The following is a 14,606-nucleotide window of genomic DNA, read 5'->3' on the forward strand; positions in this document are numbered from 1 at the left end:
AATTATCAGAATCAGAACCAGACCGGGTCACATTTAGCCTGCGGTACCTAAAACAGTGAAATAAGGGCCCTGTTAGCATCCGTGTTAGCTTCACTTGTTGCTCTTTGTCCGTTTGAAATGGTTTTAAAGCATCTTTTCCTCCCTGTTACAGGAACCGTGAGTCAGCAGGGTTCAGGCTCAGAGTCCCATAAAGGCCTGTGAGCACCAGGGGACTGTCGTGTTACTCCGGTAGCACATATACTAAAATTGGAACGATACAGAGAAGATTAGCATGGCCCCTGCGCAAGGATGACACGCAAATTCGTGAAGCGTTCCTCATTTTCTTTTTTTTCTATTAACTTGTTTTTTATTGGAATTTTTCTTTAACAGTTTCAGTATCGGAGTGAAACAAATTCACGTCCTTCACCAATCTGTCTCACATCAGTGTCGGTCCTTATTGCGGTCCTCCTCTGTCCTAAAAGCATTTATCCCACTTTTCCAGCTGTATTTAACTATTTAACTAACCCTAACCCTTCCTGTTGTCTTAATGTGTGTCTGAGCTTCTCTGGTACAGATATTTCTTTGCAGTTCTTTACTTTTTCACTCGCAGTATTTTAACCAGATACCCAATATTATTTTGTATCATATTGTGTGCCAAGTTTCCTAAATACAGCATCTTATCAACGTGGTCACATGATCTCCAGCATGTTGTGGAGATTCCAGTTCTTTCTTAATCTTTGGAAATGTTTTTCCAGTTAAACTCCCTGGAGCGAGTGGCACAGCGATAACAAACCATTGCTCTCCTGTTATTTGTTCATTTAACTCCGTTTCCCTTTTTCTTTAATATATAGACAGAAGACTCCCTGACATCAAACTTTTGGAAACAGCTGAGATTACCTACGAACTAAATTAATAGATTAATTACGGACTTTTTCCTTTCATAAACCTTCTGAAATATTAAAAAAATTTCATTATCAGTGTTCATTTTTATCTCCTTCTCAAAATAATCATTTAGTTGTAGGTAACGATATCGTTAATTTTCACCTAATTCAAATTAGTCCCTTAAAGGGGAACTCCGGTGTTTTTAAACCTTATTTCTGGCATGAAATACGTTCATCTGCTCACTGAGAACAGTTTGGTGAAAGTCGGCGTCCTTCAGAAGATATTTAGATAACTGGAGATCCATATAACGGAGTGAACGGGGCTTAGAGGATGCAGCCTCTAAATAAGGCATTATCTGTCTTTATTTCACCAACACTTTAAGAAGAATGAATGAATGAACGTGTGCTATAGCTCTGTTAGCTCATAGCTGCTGTTAGCTCATAGCTGCTGTTAGCTCATAGCTGCTGTTAGCTCATAGCTGCTGTTAGCTCATAGCTCTGTTAGCTCAGAGCTGGTGTTAGCTCATAGCTCTGTTAGCTCATAGCTGCTGTTAGCTCATAGCTCTGTTAGCTCATAGCTGCTGTTAGCTCAGAGCTGCTGTTAGCTCAGAGCTGGTGTTAGCTCATAGCTCTGTTAGCTCATAGCTGCTGTTAGCTCATAGCTCTGTTAGCTCATAGCTCAGTTAGCTCATAGCTCTCTTACCTCATAGCTGCTGTTAGCTCATAGCTCTGTTAGCTCATAGCTCAGTTAGCTCATAGCGCTGTTAGCTCTGTTAGCTCATAGCTCTGTTAGCTCATAGCTGCTGTTAGCTCATAGCTCTGTTAGCTCATAGCTCTGTTAGCTCATAGCTCAGTTAGCTCTTAGCTCATAGCTCAGTTAGCTCATAGCTCTCTTAGCTCATAGCTCAGTTAGCTCATAGCTGCTGTTAGCTCATAGCTCTGTTAGCTCATAGCTGCTGTTAGCTCATAGCTCAGTTAGCTCATAGCTCTCTTAGCTCATAGCTCAGTTAGCTCATAGCTGCTGTTAGCTCATAGCTCTGTTAGCTCATAGCTGCTGTTAGCTCATAGCTCTGTTAGCTCATAGCTCTGTTAGCTCATAGCTCTGTTAGCTCATAGCTCTGTTAGCTCATAGCTCTGTTAGCTCATAGCTGCTGTTAGCTCATAGCTCTGTTAGCTCATAGCTCTGTTAGCTCATAGCTCTGTTAGCTCATAGCTGCTGTTAGCTCATAGCTCTGTTAGCTCATAGCTGCTGTTAGCTCATAGCTGCTGTGTTGTTGTTATCGGGGCTATCGGGGGGCTTATAGAGGGCTTTCTACACACTTTTCTACTGAGATGACGTCATCAACGCCCCCCTGCAGCACAGTTTATTCACTCCGGTAAGAACGTCCATCTTACTCAAAGTCGTCGTCCACGTCGTCAAAATCTGATAAATATCCTGCCATGTTGCACAAAACTATCAGCAGCAAACTCTGTGTGAAGTTATGTTTTATTTCATCACTGGAACAGGATGTAAACATTATGACATGATCGCATGTTTTCATCCACTCATGTTCTTCTGCCTTTACAGAAGGAAACGTGTGTGAGTCCTTCCTGTTTCATTGGTGGTAAAGTGTTCCTCTTTATGTTGTTTTCTCCAGCTGTGTGACTCAAACAGAGAACAATCCCCCGAGACTTCAGCGAATCCTGTTTCTGCGTGAGTCTTTAACTATTCGTTCACAGCAAACTGTTTTTAGCAACCCTCTGATGTGTAGAAAGTCTGAAAATCTCCAGTCAGTGTTGCTGCTGTTAGTGAGGGGCATGATGACATAATTATATATTTGATTTATTTCATTATTATCATTTGAAAAACAGAAATTATAGGAATTCAAAGACAAATTGACCCTTAATCGAAACTGCACGGAAGGAACTGTGTGTCTGCTAGTGTAAGTTTTTTCTAAGCTTCTTGCCAAATATCTGTAGTTGTTGATCAAAACCCATCCGTGGGTGAAACCTGTCGCCTCGTAGCCTCGGTTAGCGAAGCAATCAGAGTATTCAGGGGCAATAGCCCAACAGCAGCCTCCAATACTTATTGACCTAAATTAATTTGTAAAAAGTCTATACTTCTTTTTCTTTACTAAAACTATCACATATAGAAGTGACTAAAATTTGACTAAAACTAATAAGCATTTTAGTCCAAAAGACCAAATCTAAGATGGTTGTCAAAAACAACACTGGCCTGAAGCTTGTCAGAAGCTGAGGGAGGATATTCGGGCTTGGTTGGGTCAAGCAACCCAGGTGAGAGGTACTGAGGGTCTGAAAGAGCTTCATCTGGTTGCTGAAGCTGAAACTCGAGGCATTAAGGAGGCAAACTCCTCGACAGCTCAGGAAAGGAGAGCAGCGATCTTCCCAGGTTGTGTTTGACCTGGAGAACTGCTGATCTAACTGAGGATGGAAGGAGCTTCAATCCGACTGACATGTCCTTCCATTAAGGAGGCAGAGTCTGAGGACTTGAGGCAAGGCCCTACTTGAGGTTGTCAAAAAGCTTCCCGGTGGCAAAACGCAGGGGTGGGATGAGATCCGCCCTGAGATGCTAAAGGCTCTGGACATGGCTGACAAGCCTCTTCAGTGTCTTTTATTCTGAGTGGAGCGGCAGACCATGGCTCCCATTTTTAAGGAGGAGTGGAGAGTAGGTTCAGCTTCCCCGGTAAGTTTACTCCAGGTGTTTCCGTCGAACGTCGGGTTCAGGAGCAGCAGTGTGGTTTTCTCCCAGGTCGTGGAACAGTGGACCAGATCTTTAGGGTTACTGAGGGTTCTTGGGAGTTTGACCATCCAGTTTCCATGTGCTTTGTAGACTTGGAAAAGGCTTACGACCGTGTTCTCTGGGGGGAATGAATCTCTGGGGTAAGGAGTCGCTTTGCTGAGCGATCCGATATAACCAAAGTATAGAGGGACCGGTGTCATTATTGGCACTAAGTCAAACTTGTTTATGGTGCGTGTTGGAGTCCACCAGGGCAGCCTCTTGTCACTGATCTTTTTTGGGAAGAACAGGATCTCATGGAGGAGGGATGGGGGTCTGGTTTAAGACCCTTAGGGTTATATCTCTCCTCTTTGCGGATGATGTGGTTATGTTGCTATGATCTTCAGCGCTTCTTAGCTGGATGTGAAGCAGGCAGGATGAAGGTCAGCTCTTCTAAATCTGAGGCCGTGGTTCTCTCTGGGTTGGATGATGAGTTTAAATATCTGAGTATCTTATTCACGAGTTGGTTGGAGTTAGAGACCAACATTAGAGACTGAGGCCAACATTATGTTGGCAAGAATCACTTGACTACACAAATATGACAAAGAATGAAGTTGAAATGTTTTCACTAGATTCACCAGAATATGTTCCAAGTTAAGGGAATGAATCCCTATTTGGAAGTTAATTCACTATTTGTCACTTATTAGAAAGAAATGCATAATTTAACAACTCTTGCAACAGTTTATTTGACTTCACCAGGGAGCTGTGATGACTCCAGAGGACATCTTCAACACTCTGGAAGATCTGGGAGATGAGGAGTTTTGTAAGTTCAAGTGGTTCCTGCAGCAGGCCGACAGCCTTCAAGGCCTCCCAGCCGTCAAAAAGAGCCGACTGCAGGCAGCAAACAGGTGGGACACCGTGGACCTGATGGTGCACACCTACAGACTTCCTGGAGCTGTGGAGGTGACCAGGAAGGTTTTAGAGAGGATCCACAGGAATGACCTGCTGCAGAGTTTTTCTGCCATCAGCTCAGGACCAGAAGGTCAGTCACAGGAAGAGAAACTCGTAAAGTCACTGACTCATACATCAGAAGGCTTCTTAGAGAACAGTTTATATCAGTTTAACCCACATAAACTGCCTTTCAGTGGCTGACTGGGATGTTCAGGGGTCTCCAGAGAGCAGAGGACCTTCATCCTCTCGGTCACAGGCTCCTCTTCCTCAGACTGAAGGTAAAACTACTGGATTTTCTGGGTAGCAAAGAAAGCCTTGAAAGATGAAACGAGTGTCGTGTGTCTAACTGAATCTTCAGCGCTCAGCATCAGTGCTCCTGATGCAGCCGGAGGGAACCACTGTGGACAGTTTCAGAGCAGCATCTCGCCCACTGGACAGAGCATCTGTGTTTGGGGCTTCCTCTGCTCCAGGAAGGGTCACGTCAGAGATGTTTTTGGGGATCCTTTGACTGATGTGTGTAGAGCAGCATACTCTGTGATTCGCTCTCATGGCATTTTTTACTTTGGTTTGAATGTGTTTACATGCTGTGTTTACAGCTTCTGAGAGGAACTTAGTCATCTGTAACTGATTTGAGTGTTTCAGACTGAAACTTCCCTCTTTCTGTTTGAGACAGATTTAATGGTTCCAGTTCCTGAGCCGCAGCGCATCACATTTTACCAACAGATGCTTCAGTCAAACTTCCAGGACAAGTTCATGTGTGCCCAGGAGGGCTGGGCAGAAGATAAGCAGCGTCTGGTAGATATCTACACAGAGCTGTACATCACAGCAGGGTGTGACGTACACATCAACACGCAGCATGAGGTCCGACAGATCGAGGGGGCGAGGAAGCCAGCAGAACCAGAGAAAGCAGTGAAACCCAGAGACATGTTCAAACATCCCTCTGGAGAATACAGACCCATAAAAACTGTGCTGACCAATGGAATCGCAGGAATAGGAAAAACCTTCCTGGTGCAAAAGTTTGTGTTGGACTGGGCTGAACACAGATCCAATCAGGATGTGCATCTAATGTTCCCCTTCACCTTCCGTCAGCTGAATCCACTGCAGGGAGAAAAGTTCAGTTTGGCAGAACTCATTCATGAATGTATCCCAGAAACTGTGGACATCAAAGAGGAGGCTCTGAATGACATCTTTACAACTCTGCAGTCATCAGGAAACAGCAACTATGACAAGAGCAAATTCAAACTTGTGTTTGTGTTTGATGGACTGGATGAGAGCCGCCTTCATCTGGACCTTCATGTTGGAGACATTGGCTCTGTTGATGCAACAAAGTCAGCTACAACAGATGTCCTGCTGAGGAAACTCATCAGTGGAAAACTGTTACGCTCTGCTCGCATCTGGATAACCACACGACCCGCAGCAGCCAATCAGATCCCTCGAAGGTTTGTCAGCTGTATGACAGAGGTCAGAGGGTTCACTGACCCACAGAAGGAGGAGTACTTCAGGAAGAGATTCAGAGATGAGGAGCAGGCCAGCAGCATCATCTCCCACATCCAGACATCCCGAAGCCTCCACATCATGTGCCACATCCCGGTCTTCTGCTGGATCACTGCTACAGTTCTGGAGGATGTGTTGGAAACCAGAGAGGGAGGAGAGCTGCCCAAGACCCTGACTGAGATGTACACAGAGTTCCTGGTGTTTCACATTGATCGGACAAAAGAGAAGTATGGGCCAGAGAGGTGCATTCAGTACATTAAGTCATTAGCAAAACTGGCTTTTCATCAGCTGGAGAAGGGCAACCTGATCTTCTATGAGAAGGATCTGAGAGAGAGCGGCATTGACTTCAGAGAAGCCTCGGTGTGCTCAGGAGTGTTCACAGAGATCTTCAAAGAAGAGCGTGGAAGGAAAGAGAGAGAAAAGATGTTCAGCTTTGTCCATCTGAGTGTTCAGGAGTTTCTGGCTGCTGTTTATGTGAGGATGTCACTAATTAACAGCAACAAAAATGTGACGTCCTTCCCACAACTGTCACTGAAAAACCTCCGACTGCGTTTAGGGAAAAAGACCTCAACGCAGATCCACAGGATTTCCATTGACAAGGCCTTACAGAGTCCAAATGGACACCTGGACCTGTTCCTCCGCTTCCTCCTGGGTCTTTCCCTGCAGACCAACCAGGATAAACTAAAGGACCTGCTAAGAAAGACAGGAAGTAGCTCACAGACCAATCAGGAAACAGTTGATTACATCAAGGAGAAGATCAGTGAGGATCTGTCTGCAGAGAGAAGCATCAACCTGTTCCACTGTCTGAATGAACTGAATGATCGTTCTCTGGTGGAGGAGATCCAACGGGCCCTGAGTTCAGGAAGTCTCTCCACAGATAAACTGTCTCCTGCTCAGTGGTCAGCTCTGGCCTTCATCTTACTGTCATCAGGAAAAGATCTGGATGTGTTCGACCTGAAGAAATACTCTGCTTCAGAGGAGGCTCTTCTGAGGCTGCTGCCAGTGGTCAAAGCCTCCAACAAAGCTCTGTAAGTACAGAGAGAGCTGCAGATACTAACTCTGTCACATGTGAAGGGTTAGTGTAATCGTCAGTTAATGTTCTTACATTTTAATCAGAAAATTCATTATTTTGTGGGTGTATATTATTTTCTAGAAACAGTATTACTAATTTAATCTCCATCTTTCTTTCAGGCTTAGTGGCTGTAATCTCTCAGAGAAAAGCTGTGAAGCTCTGTCTTCACTTCTTGTCTCTGAGTCCTCTCGCATAAAAGAGCTGGACCTGAGCAAAAATAACCTGCAGGATTCAGGAGTGGAGCTGCTGCCTGCTGCACTGAAGAGTCCAAACTGTAAACTGGAGATTCTGAGGTCAGATCACTTTTTGGTTTATGTTTCAGCCCAAAAGTGAAAGGAAAGCTAAGAAAAAGTCCCGTCATCCAAACGGCTTCTTCAGTTGTCTCTGGTGGTAACTTCCACACAATACAACACAAGGGAAGTTTGTGAACCTTAAAATAATGCGCTTCTCACTCTTTTTTAAGTAAATCAACTGTTTTGCAGAATTTCGGGCCTAAAACTGCCCTAGACTTGGAGACCCAGGTTCAGGACTTTGGGTTCCAGCCCCACACCAGTGGATTTATATATTTGTGGCTTTCTCAACATGACAACGAATTCTTGAGTCACAGATTGTTCTGTTTGACAGTGTTGTTTCATCTCACAACTGTAGGGGGAACCAAAGAGCTCAGAATCTGACCGTATTACACTGTATACCGTATTATACCAGTTGTACGAGAGTGAAATTCCCCGTAAAACAAGAGGCTTCATACCCCATACTCCCCGGAGTGCACCCCACAGGACACATTTAGGTACACAGTTGTAAGCCTTCTTCAAGTCCACAAAACACATAACCGGTGGTTGGGCAGGCTCACATGTACCCTCCTAAATCCTTGCGTATGTAAAAAGCTGGTCCAGTGTTCCATGACCAGGAAGAATTTACTATTCTCTCCAGCACCAATAGGGATGCTGAGAGTTGTGATCCCTCTGCTCTCCCTTTTTAAAAAGAAACACCGCCATACCAGTCTGCCACTTCAGAGGCACTTTTTCAGACCTCTGAACAGGCATGTTAACCAGGACAGCCCAACAACTTCTAGGACCTTTAGGAACTCCGGGCAGATCTCACGCGCCGGGGCACTGCTGCCACAGAGTTGTTTAACTGCCTCTGCAGCCCGATGTTTGATAAGTCTCTGCCAAAATCCCAGGTTCTGGATATGCATATTATTCAGTTTGAGATAGGTGCCTTAAAGTATTCTTTCCACTGCTGGATTAAATCACAAATTGTGTTCACCAGCTTTTGATTCCCCTCTATAAACCTGCCTATAAGCACTCTCCCACCTGAGTTGTCTGACAGAATCTCCTTAAGACCAACCAAAAGCTATTTTCCATAGTTTTACAAAAGTCTCACAAAATTTCACTTGGCCTAAAGGTACCTGTCAGCTGCCTCAAGAGGAACACAAGCTAACCACGCTATTTAGGACCTTTTGTTCAACCTTATGGCTCCCTTCTCCTCAGGCGTCCACTGTTGGGTTTGGGGGCTGCCACCATGACAAGCACCAACCACCTTACACCTCTGTACAGCCACATCAGTAACAAAGGCTTGGAAGATGGCCCAATGGGAGGTAAAGACGTCCTGGACTGAGAACTCTGCCAAGTGTTTCCAACACCCCCCCACTAAATGCTTGGGTTACCGGGCCCTTCCAGCATCCTCCCTATCACCTGATAGGGTTAGGGTAGAGCTCTTCTCTTGAGAAACATGAGTTTTAAGGACATATGTTTACAGGCTTGACAGTATGATTACTTCAGGTGCACTTATGCACACCCCTTTGCTCAGATAGGTTTGTTATTGATAAACTGTAACTAGCACTGAAGTTAACTGAACTTATGTTCCAACAGGGCAGGCCAATCATACCCCTCAAGGTTTCACTTGTCCACTTGAGCATTGAAATCCCCAGTGGGACTATGGAGTCCCCGGGGGGCTCATTGTACAACACCCCACTCAGAGACATTTAACAGTCTGAGCCCTTTCCTCAACCCAAAGGCGCAGGAAAGCTAAACTCTCATCCACCTGGGAAAGCTCTAACATTTGCGAGCACAACTGGGGGGGCTATGAGTAAGCCTCTCACCCAGGGGAACTCCAGAGTGGAATAATGTCCAGCCCTGTTCCTGGAAACTGGTTTGAACCTTTGCTGTTCATCGAGGTGAACAACTATACCTATCCTTTATCTCTCAACTTTCCCCACAAGCTTGGGCTCCTTCCCCACATTTGCCCAAACCACAAAGGACTGAACCATTACGACATCTCCTGCAGGCTCCACGCGAGTGTGGTCCCATATATCTATTTCAGACTGTGTCCAACCAGGGGCTTGTCTCCCCCAGGGTGAGGCTCTCGTCTCCTGGGTGAAGTAACTGGGCACTATTAATCTATATTCATAGGTAGCTTTTCAGACAACATAGCTCCCGGGATCCCTTGAGCCTACAAACCTCTGTACTGTGAGAAGGTGGATATTCATGGGTGAGGCTTACAGATATCTTTAAAGTGACTGTAGAATAGTAGTTTCCAACCTCTGATCACGGTCAGGATCTGGTGGTGAAGGTAGGACCCAGATGCAGTTCTTTCAAAAGTAACAAGGTTTGTTAACAAAAAGGGGAGCCTGAACAAAAGGCGCGGCTGAGCCGGATCTCAAAAATACCAAACTGTGAATCAACAAGACTATGAAAAAATATTTAGAACAAAGACTATGAGGCAAAACCAGACTTACCTTTCAGTGGCATGACGTGAAGCGTTGGTGAGGATTCTGCCATGAATGAAAGGAAAGCAGGGGACTGAATGCTGTGGAGGGAGTGATTAGTGATGATGTGCAGCTGATGACAATGAAACAGGTGACATGAGTGGGACTAACGTGAGAAACATGCCAAGAACCTGAAAACATGAGAAAGAAAACATAAGAAACTGAAAACCGACTATTAAAACATAAACTGTGACAATCACAGGGGCTGTGAAAGGTTTTCATTGCATGATCAAAATCAAAACAAATTAACAGGTTTAACAAAAGTCCCTGAGGATGAATACATCAAACACTGCTGTTAAAACTGATGTTTTGTGTTGAAAAATGCTTCTGCATTTCATGACAGTGCAGGAATAAATAAGGAAATAATGCAATCGACAGTTGTGCAAACAGCTGACTGGTTTGTTTTAAAACTCAGACACAAAGTGACCAACATGTAATGCAGTGAGTAATGAATCCAAACATGATGCAAAGAGAAGAGAAGATCCACACAAACTAAAGAAAAAGAGTTGGAAATGTGTCAAATGGGGACTGCAGATGAAAGCCTTCATGCACCTACTCCATACTGTCTTGTTTTACAGATACTTGTCACATGATGCCCTGTTAAAAACTGCAGCGTCATTTAATTCAAGGCCAGATGCCTATTAGACAATTTCACATTGCAATGAGAAGCCAGATGTTAGTGTTTTTTTGACCAGTGTGAAAAGGGCCGAGCCACACAACTAACCTGTGGCCTATTGTCACCTGTGTTGACCCAACCTCAGCGACAGAGACCCAAATGACCCGCAGGATGGTTGAGGACACATTCGTGACTCCGTTGGCTCACTGGTTTATATTTATATGCCTGAAGCTCCCTGCCAATCGGTTGGAGGAGAGGTGGAACAAAAGCAGTCCAGGTCCTTTAAACATTTAGGATTACCATGACCTCGACGACAGACATACGGTCTGCTGGCTTTCATGTTGGGTTTGAATAATGAGCAGGATTTGCCACAATAAAATATATAACACCAGCCTCAGACATACTTCTAGGAGGTCTTGTCAGTTCTTAGCTCTCAGTTTTAGAGAGTTGGAGTTACTGAATGATATTCTTAGGGTTACTATCAATTACTAATGTTCTGAGTCAAGTGATAGTCTGGAAAAATGTCTTATTGGTATTGCTGTAGGCTCTTTACTGTGTTTATCACTGCTGTCCTCCAGGCTGAGCTGCTGTAACCTCTCAGAGAGAAGCTGTGCTGCTCTGTCCTCAGCTCTCAGCTCCCAGTCCTCCAGTCTGACAGAACTGGACCTGAGTAACAACAACCTGCAGGATTCAGGAGTGAAGCAGCTGTCTGATGGACTGAAGAGTCCAAACTGTAACCTGGAAGCTCTCAGGTCAGTTACCACTATCACTTTTATTCTGTGACTTGGGTTTTTGTAAACTGAGGCGCTCACAGCCTCTTTATTTTTCATCCCATATTAAGTTTTTTATGATTTCCTTCATCTTTTATTCTAATAATTGGCAGCACCTGTCACTCTTCTCTGTCAGGCTGAATCAAACCGGTCTGACAGACATCTGCTGTCAGGAATTCTCCTCAGTTCTCAGCTCAGAGTCCTGCAGTCTGACAGAACTGGACCTGAGTAACAACGACCTGCAGGATTCAGGAGTGAAGCGGCTGTCTGATGGACTGAAGAGTCCAAACTGTAAACTGGAAGCTCTCGGGTATGTGGCATTTATTTGTTGATGTTCAGCATACTGTTCGAGATAAAAGCTTGGACACACACGCCAACAAACGTGTTACTCTGTTGGAGAACAAAGTCTGGCCCAGTTCTGATTATGACTGTGAGGTGGAGCAAAGGATGCAGCTCATTAGCTTCCAAAGCTAATCTGGAACCAGCACCTGAAGTCAGTTTCACCAGTTTATCGGTTGATGTTAGTTTAGCTCATGTTAGGTGCTACAGTCACACAAAACAGTTACTCCTACTCCAAAAGATAGTAATAATAAGAATAATCTCCTCTTCTAAGTTTGAACAAGAAAAAACTGAACTTTGACATCAAAGTTAAATTGAAGCAGCAGTGGAAGAACATTTTTATTCTAAATCTGGCATGTTGGCTACTTCAGGCAGTGGGATCCATAAATGTTTTGCGCATTCACCAAACATTGGTGAATGCGCAAGTTCTCTTAAATCACGACTTCAGAACAAATCTGTTCGTACCAACGGTTGTTGCATGAGGCCCAATGTTCCTCTCAAGAAGCGCACAACTTCATCTTGGAAGAGTTTGATGAGGGGATGAGCTGCAGGTTCAGCTGGCAGCAGCACACCCAAACAAATTAAAAATAAGAAGAATTACTCAGATTAGCTTAAACGACTGACTGCAGCTGTATATTTCTGCTCATCTGCAGCCTGTCGGGCTGCATGATCTCAGAGGAAGGCTGTGCTTCTCTGGCTGAAGCTCTGACCTCCAACCCCTCCCATCTGAGAGAGCTGGACCTGAGCTACAACCACCCAGGAGCCTCCGGAGGGAAGCTGCTCTCCACCAGACTGGATACTCTCAGGTCAGATTACTTCATCATTTTGCTCAGCTCTGTGTGGCTCTTCAGACGTTCAGTGCCTCCAGGAAGCTAAAGCTCTTCTTCTTGCTGTCCTCCCTCTATTTGGTCTGATATCAGATCCCTTCCTGTTATTCATCATTAAGTATGAAAGTTAGTTATGAACGTTTGGAGTCACTCAGACTCTGTCTGTTTTCCAGGCTGGAACATGGTGGAGAGCAGAGGCTGAAACCTGGTCTGAAGAAGTGTGAGTTTGTGGGATCATAAAAACCTTCCAGACTGTTTATAAAGCCAACAGGTGTGTTGACCTTCCTGTATCCCTCAGATTTTTGTGAACTCACCCTGGACCTGAACACAGTGCCCAGAAACCTGAAACTTTCAGACAACAACAGGAAGGTGACGGTGGTCAGAGAGCGGCAGCTATATCCCGATCATCCAGAAAGGTTTCCCTTCGGTCAGCTGCTGTGTTCACAGCCTCTGACTGGCCGCTCTTACTGGGAGGTCGAGTGGCGAGGAGTGGTCCACATCGCCGTGAGTTACAGAGGAATCAGCAGGACGGGAAGCAGCAACGAATGCTTGTTTGGAAGGAACGATCAGTCGTGGAGTCTGAGCTGCTCTGATGGAGGTTACTCTGTTGGACATCACAAGAAAGAAGCAGTCCTTCTCTCGTCCTCCTCCTCCTCCTCCTCCTCCTCCTCCTCCTCCTCGGTCTCTAACAGAGCAGCAGTGTATTTGGACCGTCCTGCTGGCACTCTGTCCTTCTACAGAGTCTCCTCCAACACTCTGATCCACCTCCACACCTTCAGCACCACATTCACCGAAGAACCTCTGCATCCTGGCTTTGGGTTCTGGTTTGGTGGATCCTCGGCTTCTTTGTGTTCCCTGGAGGAAAGAGAATCTTCTGCTGTATAGTCAAACACTGTGAAGTTATTCTCATAACTTACCTGAACTGAAGTCAGGAGCATTCTGGATGCAAATGGCTTCGGTAGCTTACCAAAGCACATTAAACCTGACTCTGATTAGACATTAACTTGCCCTTCCTCCCGTGTCTCTTTGTCTTCCCTGATTCCCAAGTGTTTCCACCTGTTCCCCTTGGTCCCCCATGTGTTCAAATAGTCTGTGTTTCCCTTGTCTTGTGCCAGTATTTTGTCTCACTCCATGAGCCTCAGAACAAACCATTCCATGAGCCATAGTGTCCACGAGCCTGCAGCGAGCGTTTCTCCCGCAGCGAGCGTTTCTCCCGCAGCGAGCGTTTCTCCCGCAGCGAGCGTTTCTCCCGCAGCGAGCGTTTCTCCTGCAGCGCTATTTTCTTTGTAAGCTGTTCCATAGCCTTAGTTTATTTATTGTCTAACGGTAAGTTTCACAGCCTTGTTTTTCCTCCGTTTTCAAGGAGCGAATTTTGTTGTAACCTTCATAGCCTCCTCCGAGTGTTTTGTGTTTTGATTAATTGAAAATATTTCGTGCCCCCGTTAAAGGTGAGTCTTTAAGTTATAGTTGAAGTTCCATAGTGCCTCCTTTGGTAAAGAGTGCGTCTTTTGTTTTATTCCGCCTCATTAGGAGAGCATGTCTTCGTTTAATTAATTGTTCAGCATTTCTGTTTTTCTCCCAGGGTGGAGTTTTATGTTTGTAAACTTCATAGCTGTGCTCCTTCTCCGCCACAGTTACCGAGGAGAGCGCTTAGGTTTCCACAGCCTTTTGTTTCGCGCTGCATCCTGAGTGTGTTTATAAAATAAAACCCTTTTGGAATCCAAAGACTCTGCATCTGTGTCCTAAGTCCTCGAGGTTCCTGACACTTATTTCTGTTCATTAAGGGTTTGCTGTTTCGTTCGGGAATTGGAAACCAATTAAAAAAATTATGACACAGTTAATATTTAAGTGGTAGAAGTAGAAGAAGAGCCAAAGTCTCAGGAGGAACCTGGATGATGAACATTGAATTACTGAAATAGACTTTTCATAAAGGTTCTGACGGAGCTTTTAAGCAGTGTGTTCCTGCACACTTTTCCCACCGCGTGGTTAAGGCGGTCCTGTGCTTCAGTGGAGAACATCTTATCTGTTCTCCTGGCTTCAGCTTCTCCAGTGAAAACCTTAGGTTCTAAACTAAAGGTGACAGAGCCTGTAGAGCTCCAGCTGTGACTGTGTGGAGTTCCCTGCCTCTGAGCCTGAGATCCAGCTTTCATTAGCTGGGGTTTCCATCAGCTTCTTGGTGTCTGTGATGGTCCCA

General features: G+C 45.0%; 1 protein-coding gene and 1 non-coding gene across 3 annotated transcripts; both read left to right on the top strand.

The window, feature by feature from the left end:
* The first annotated feature begins 217 nt into the window (after positions 1-217).
* On the top strand, positions 218-323 carry LOC140306387 (U6 spliceosomal RNA). Its single transcript, XR_011915700.1, has one exon. It is a non-coding gene; the product is annotated as a U6 spliceosomal RNA (small nuclear RNA).
* Positions 324-2,511: 2,188 nt separating this feature from the next.
* Positions 2,512-13,595, top strand: LOC140305243 (NACHT, LRR and PYD domains-containing protein 3-like). 2 transcript variants are annotated; one of them, XM_072384005.1, is made up of 10 exons: positions 2,512-2,553; positions 4,336-4,618; positions 4,722-4,805; positions 5,201-7,049; positions 7,213-7,386; positions 11,055-11,228; positions 11,383-11,556; positions 12,239-12,391; positions 12,586-12,632; positions 12,711-13,595. In XM_072384005.1, exons 2-10 carry the CDS (start codon positions 4,345-4,347, stop codon positions 13,295-13,297), a joined length of 3,516 nt encoding a protein of 1,171 aa, XP_072240106.1. In that variant the 5' UTR covers positions 2,512-2,553; positions 4,336-4,344; the 3' UTR covers positions 13,298-13,595. The 2 variants fall into 2 exon arrangements, with proteins under 2 accessions (XP_072240106.1, XP_072240107.1); XM_072384006.1 differs by lacking the exon at positions 11,383-11,556.
* The last annotated feature ends 1,011 nt before the right edge of the window (positions 13,596-14,606 follow it).

The sequence above is a fragment of the Leuresthes tenuis genome, unplaced genomic scaffold (assembly GCF_036924035.1).
Source record: "Leuresthes tenuis unplaced genomic scaffold, fLeuTen1.0.hap1 SCAF_4, whole genome shotgun sequence".
Taxonomy (NCBI): domain Eukaryota; kingdom Metazoa; phylum Chordata; class Actinopteri; order Atheriniformes; family Atherinopsidae; genus Leuresthes; species Leuresthes tenuis.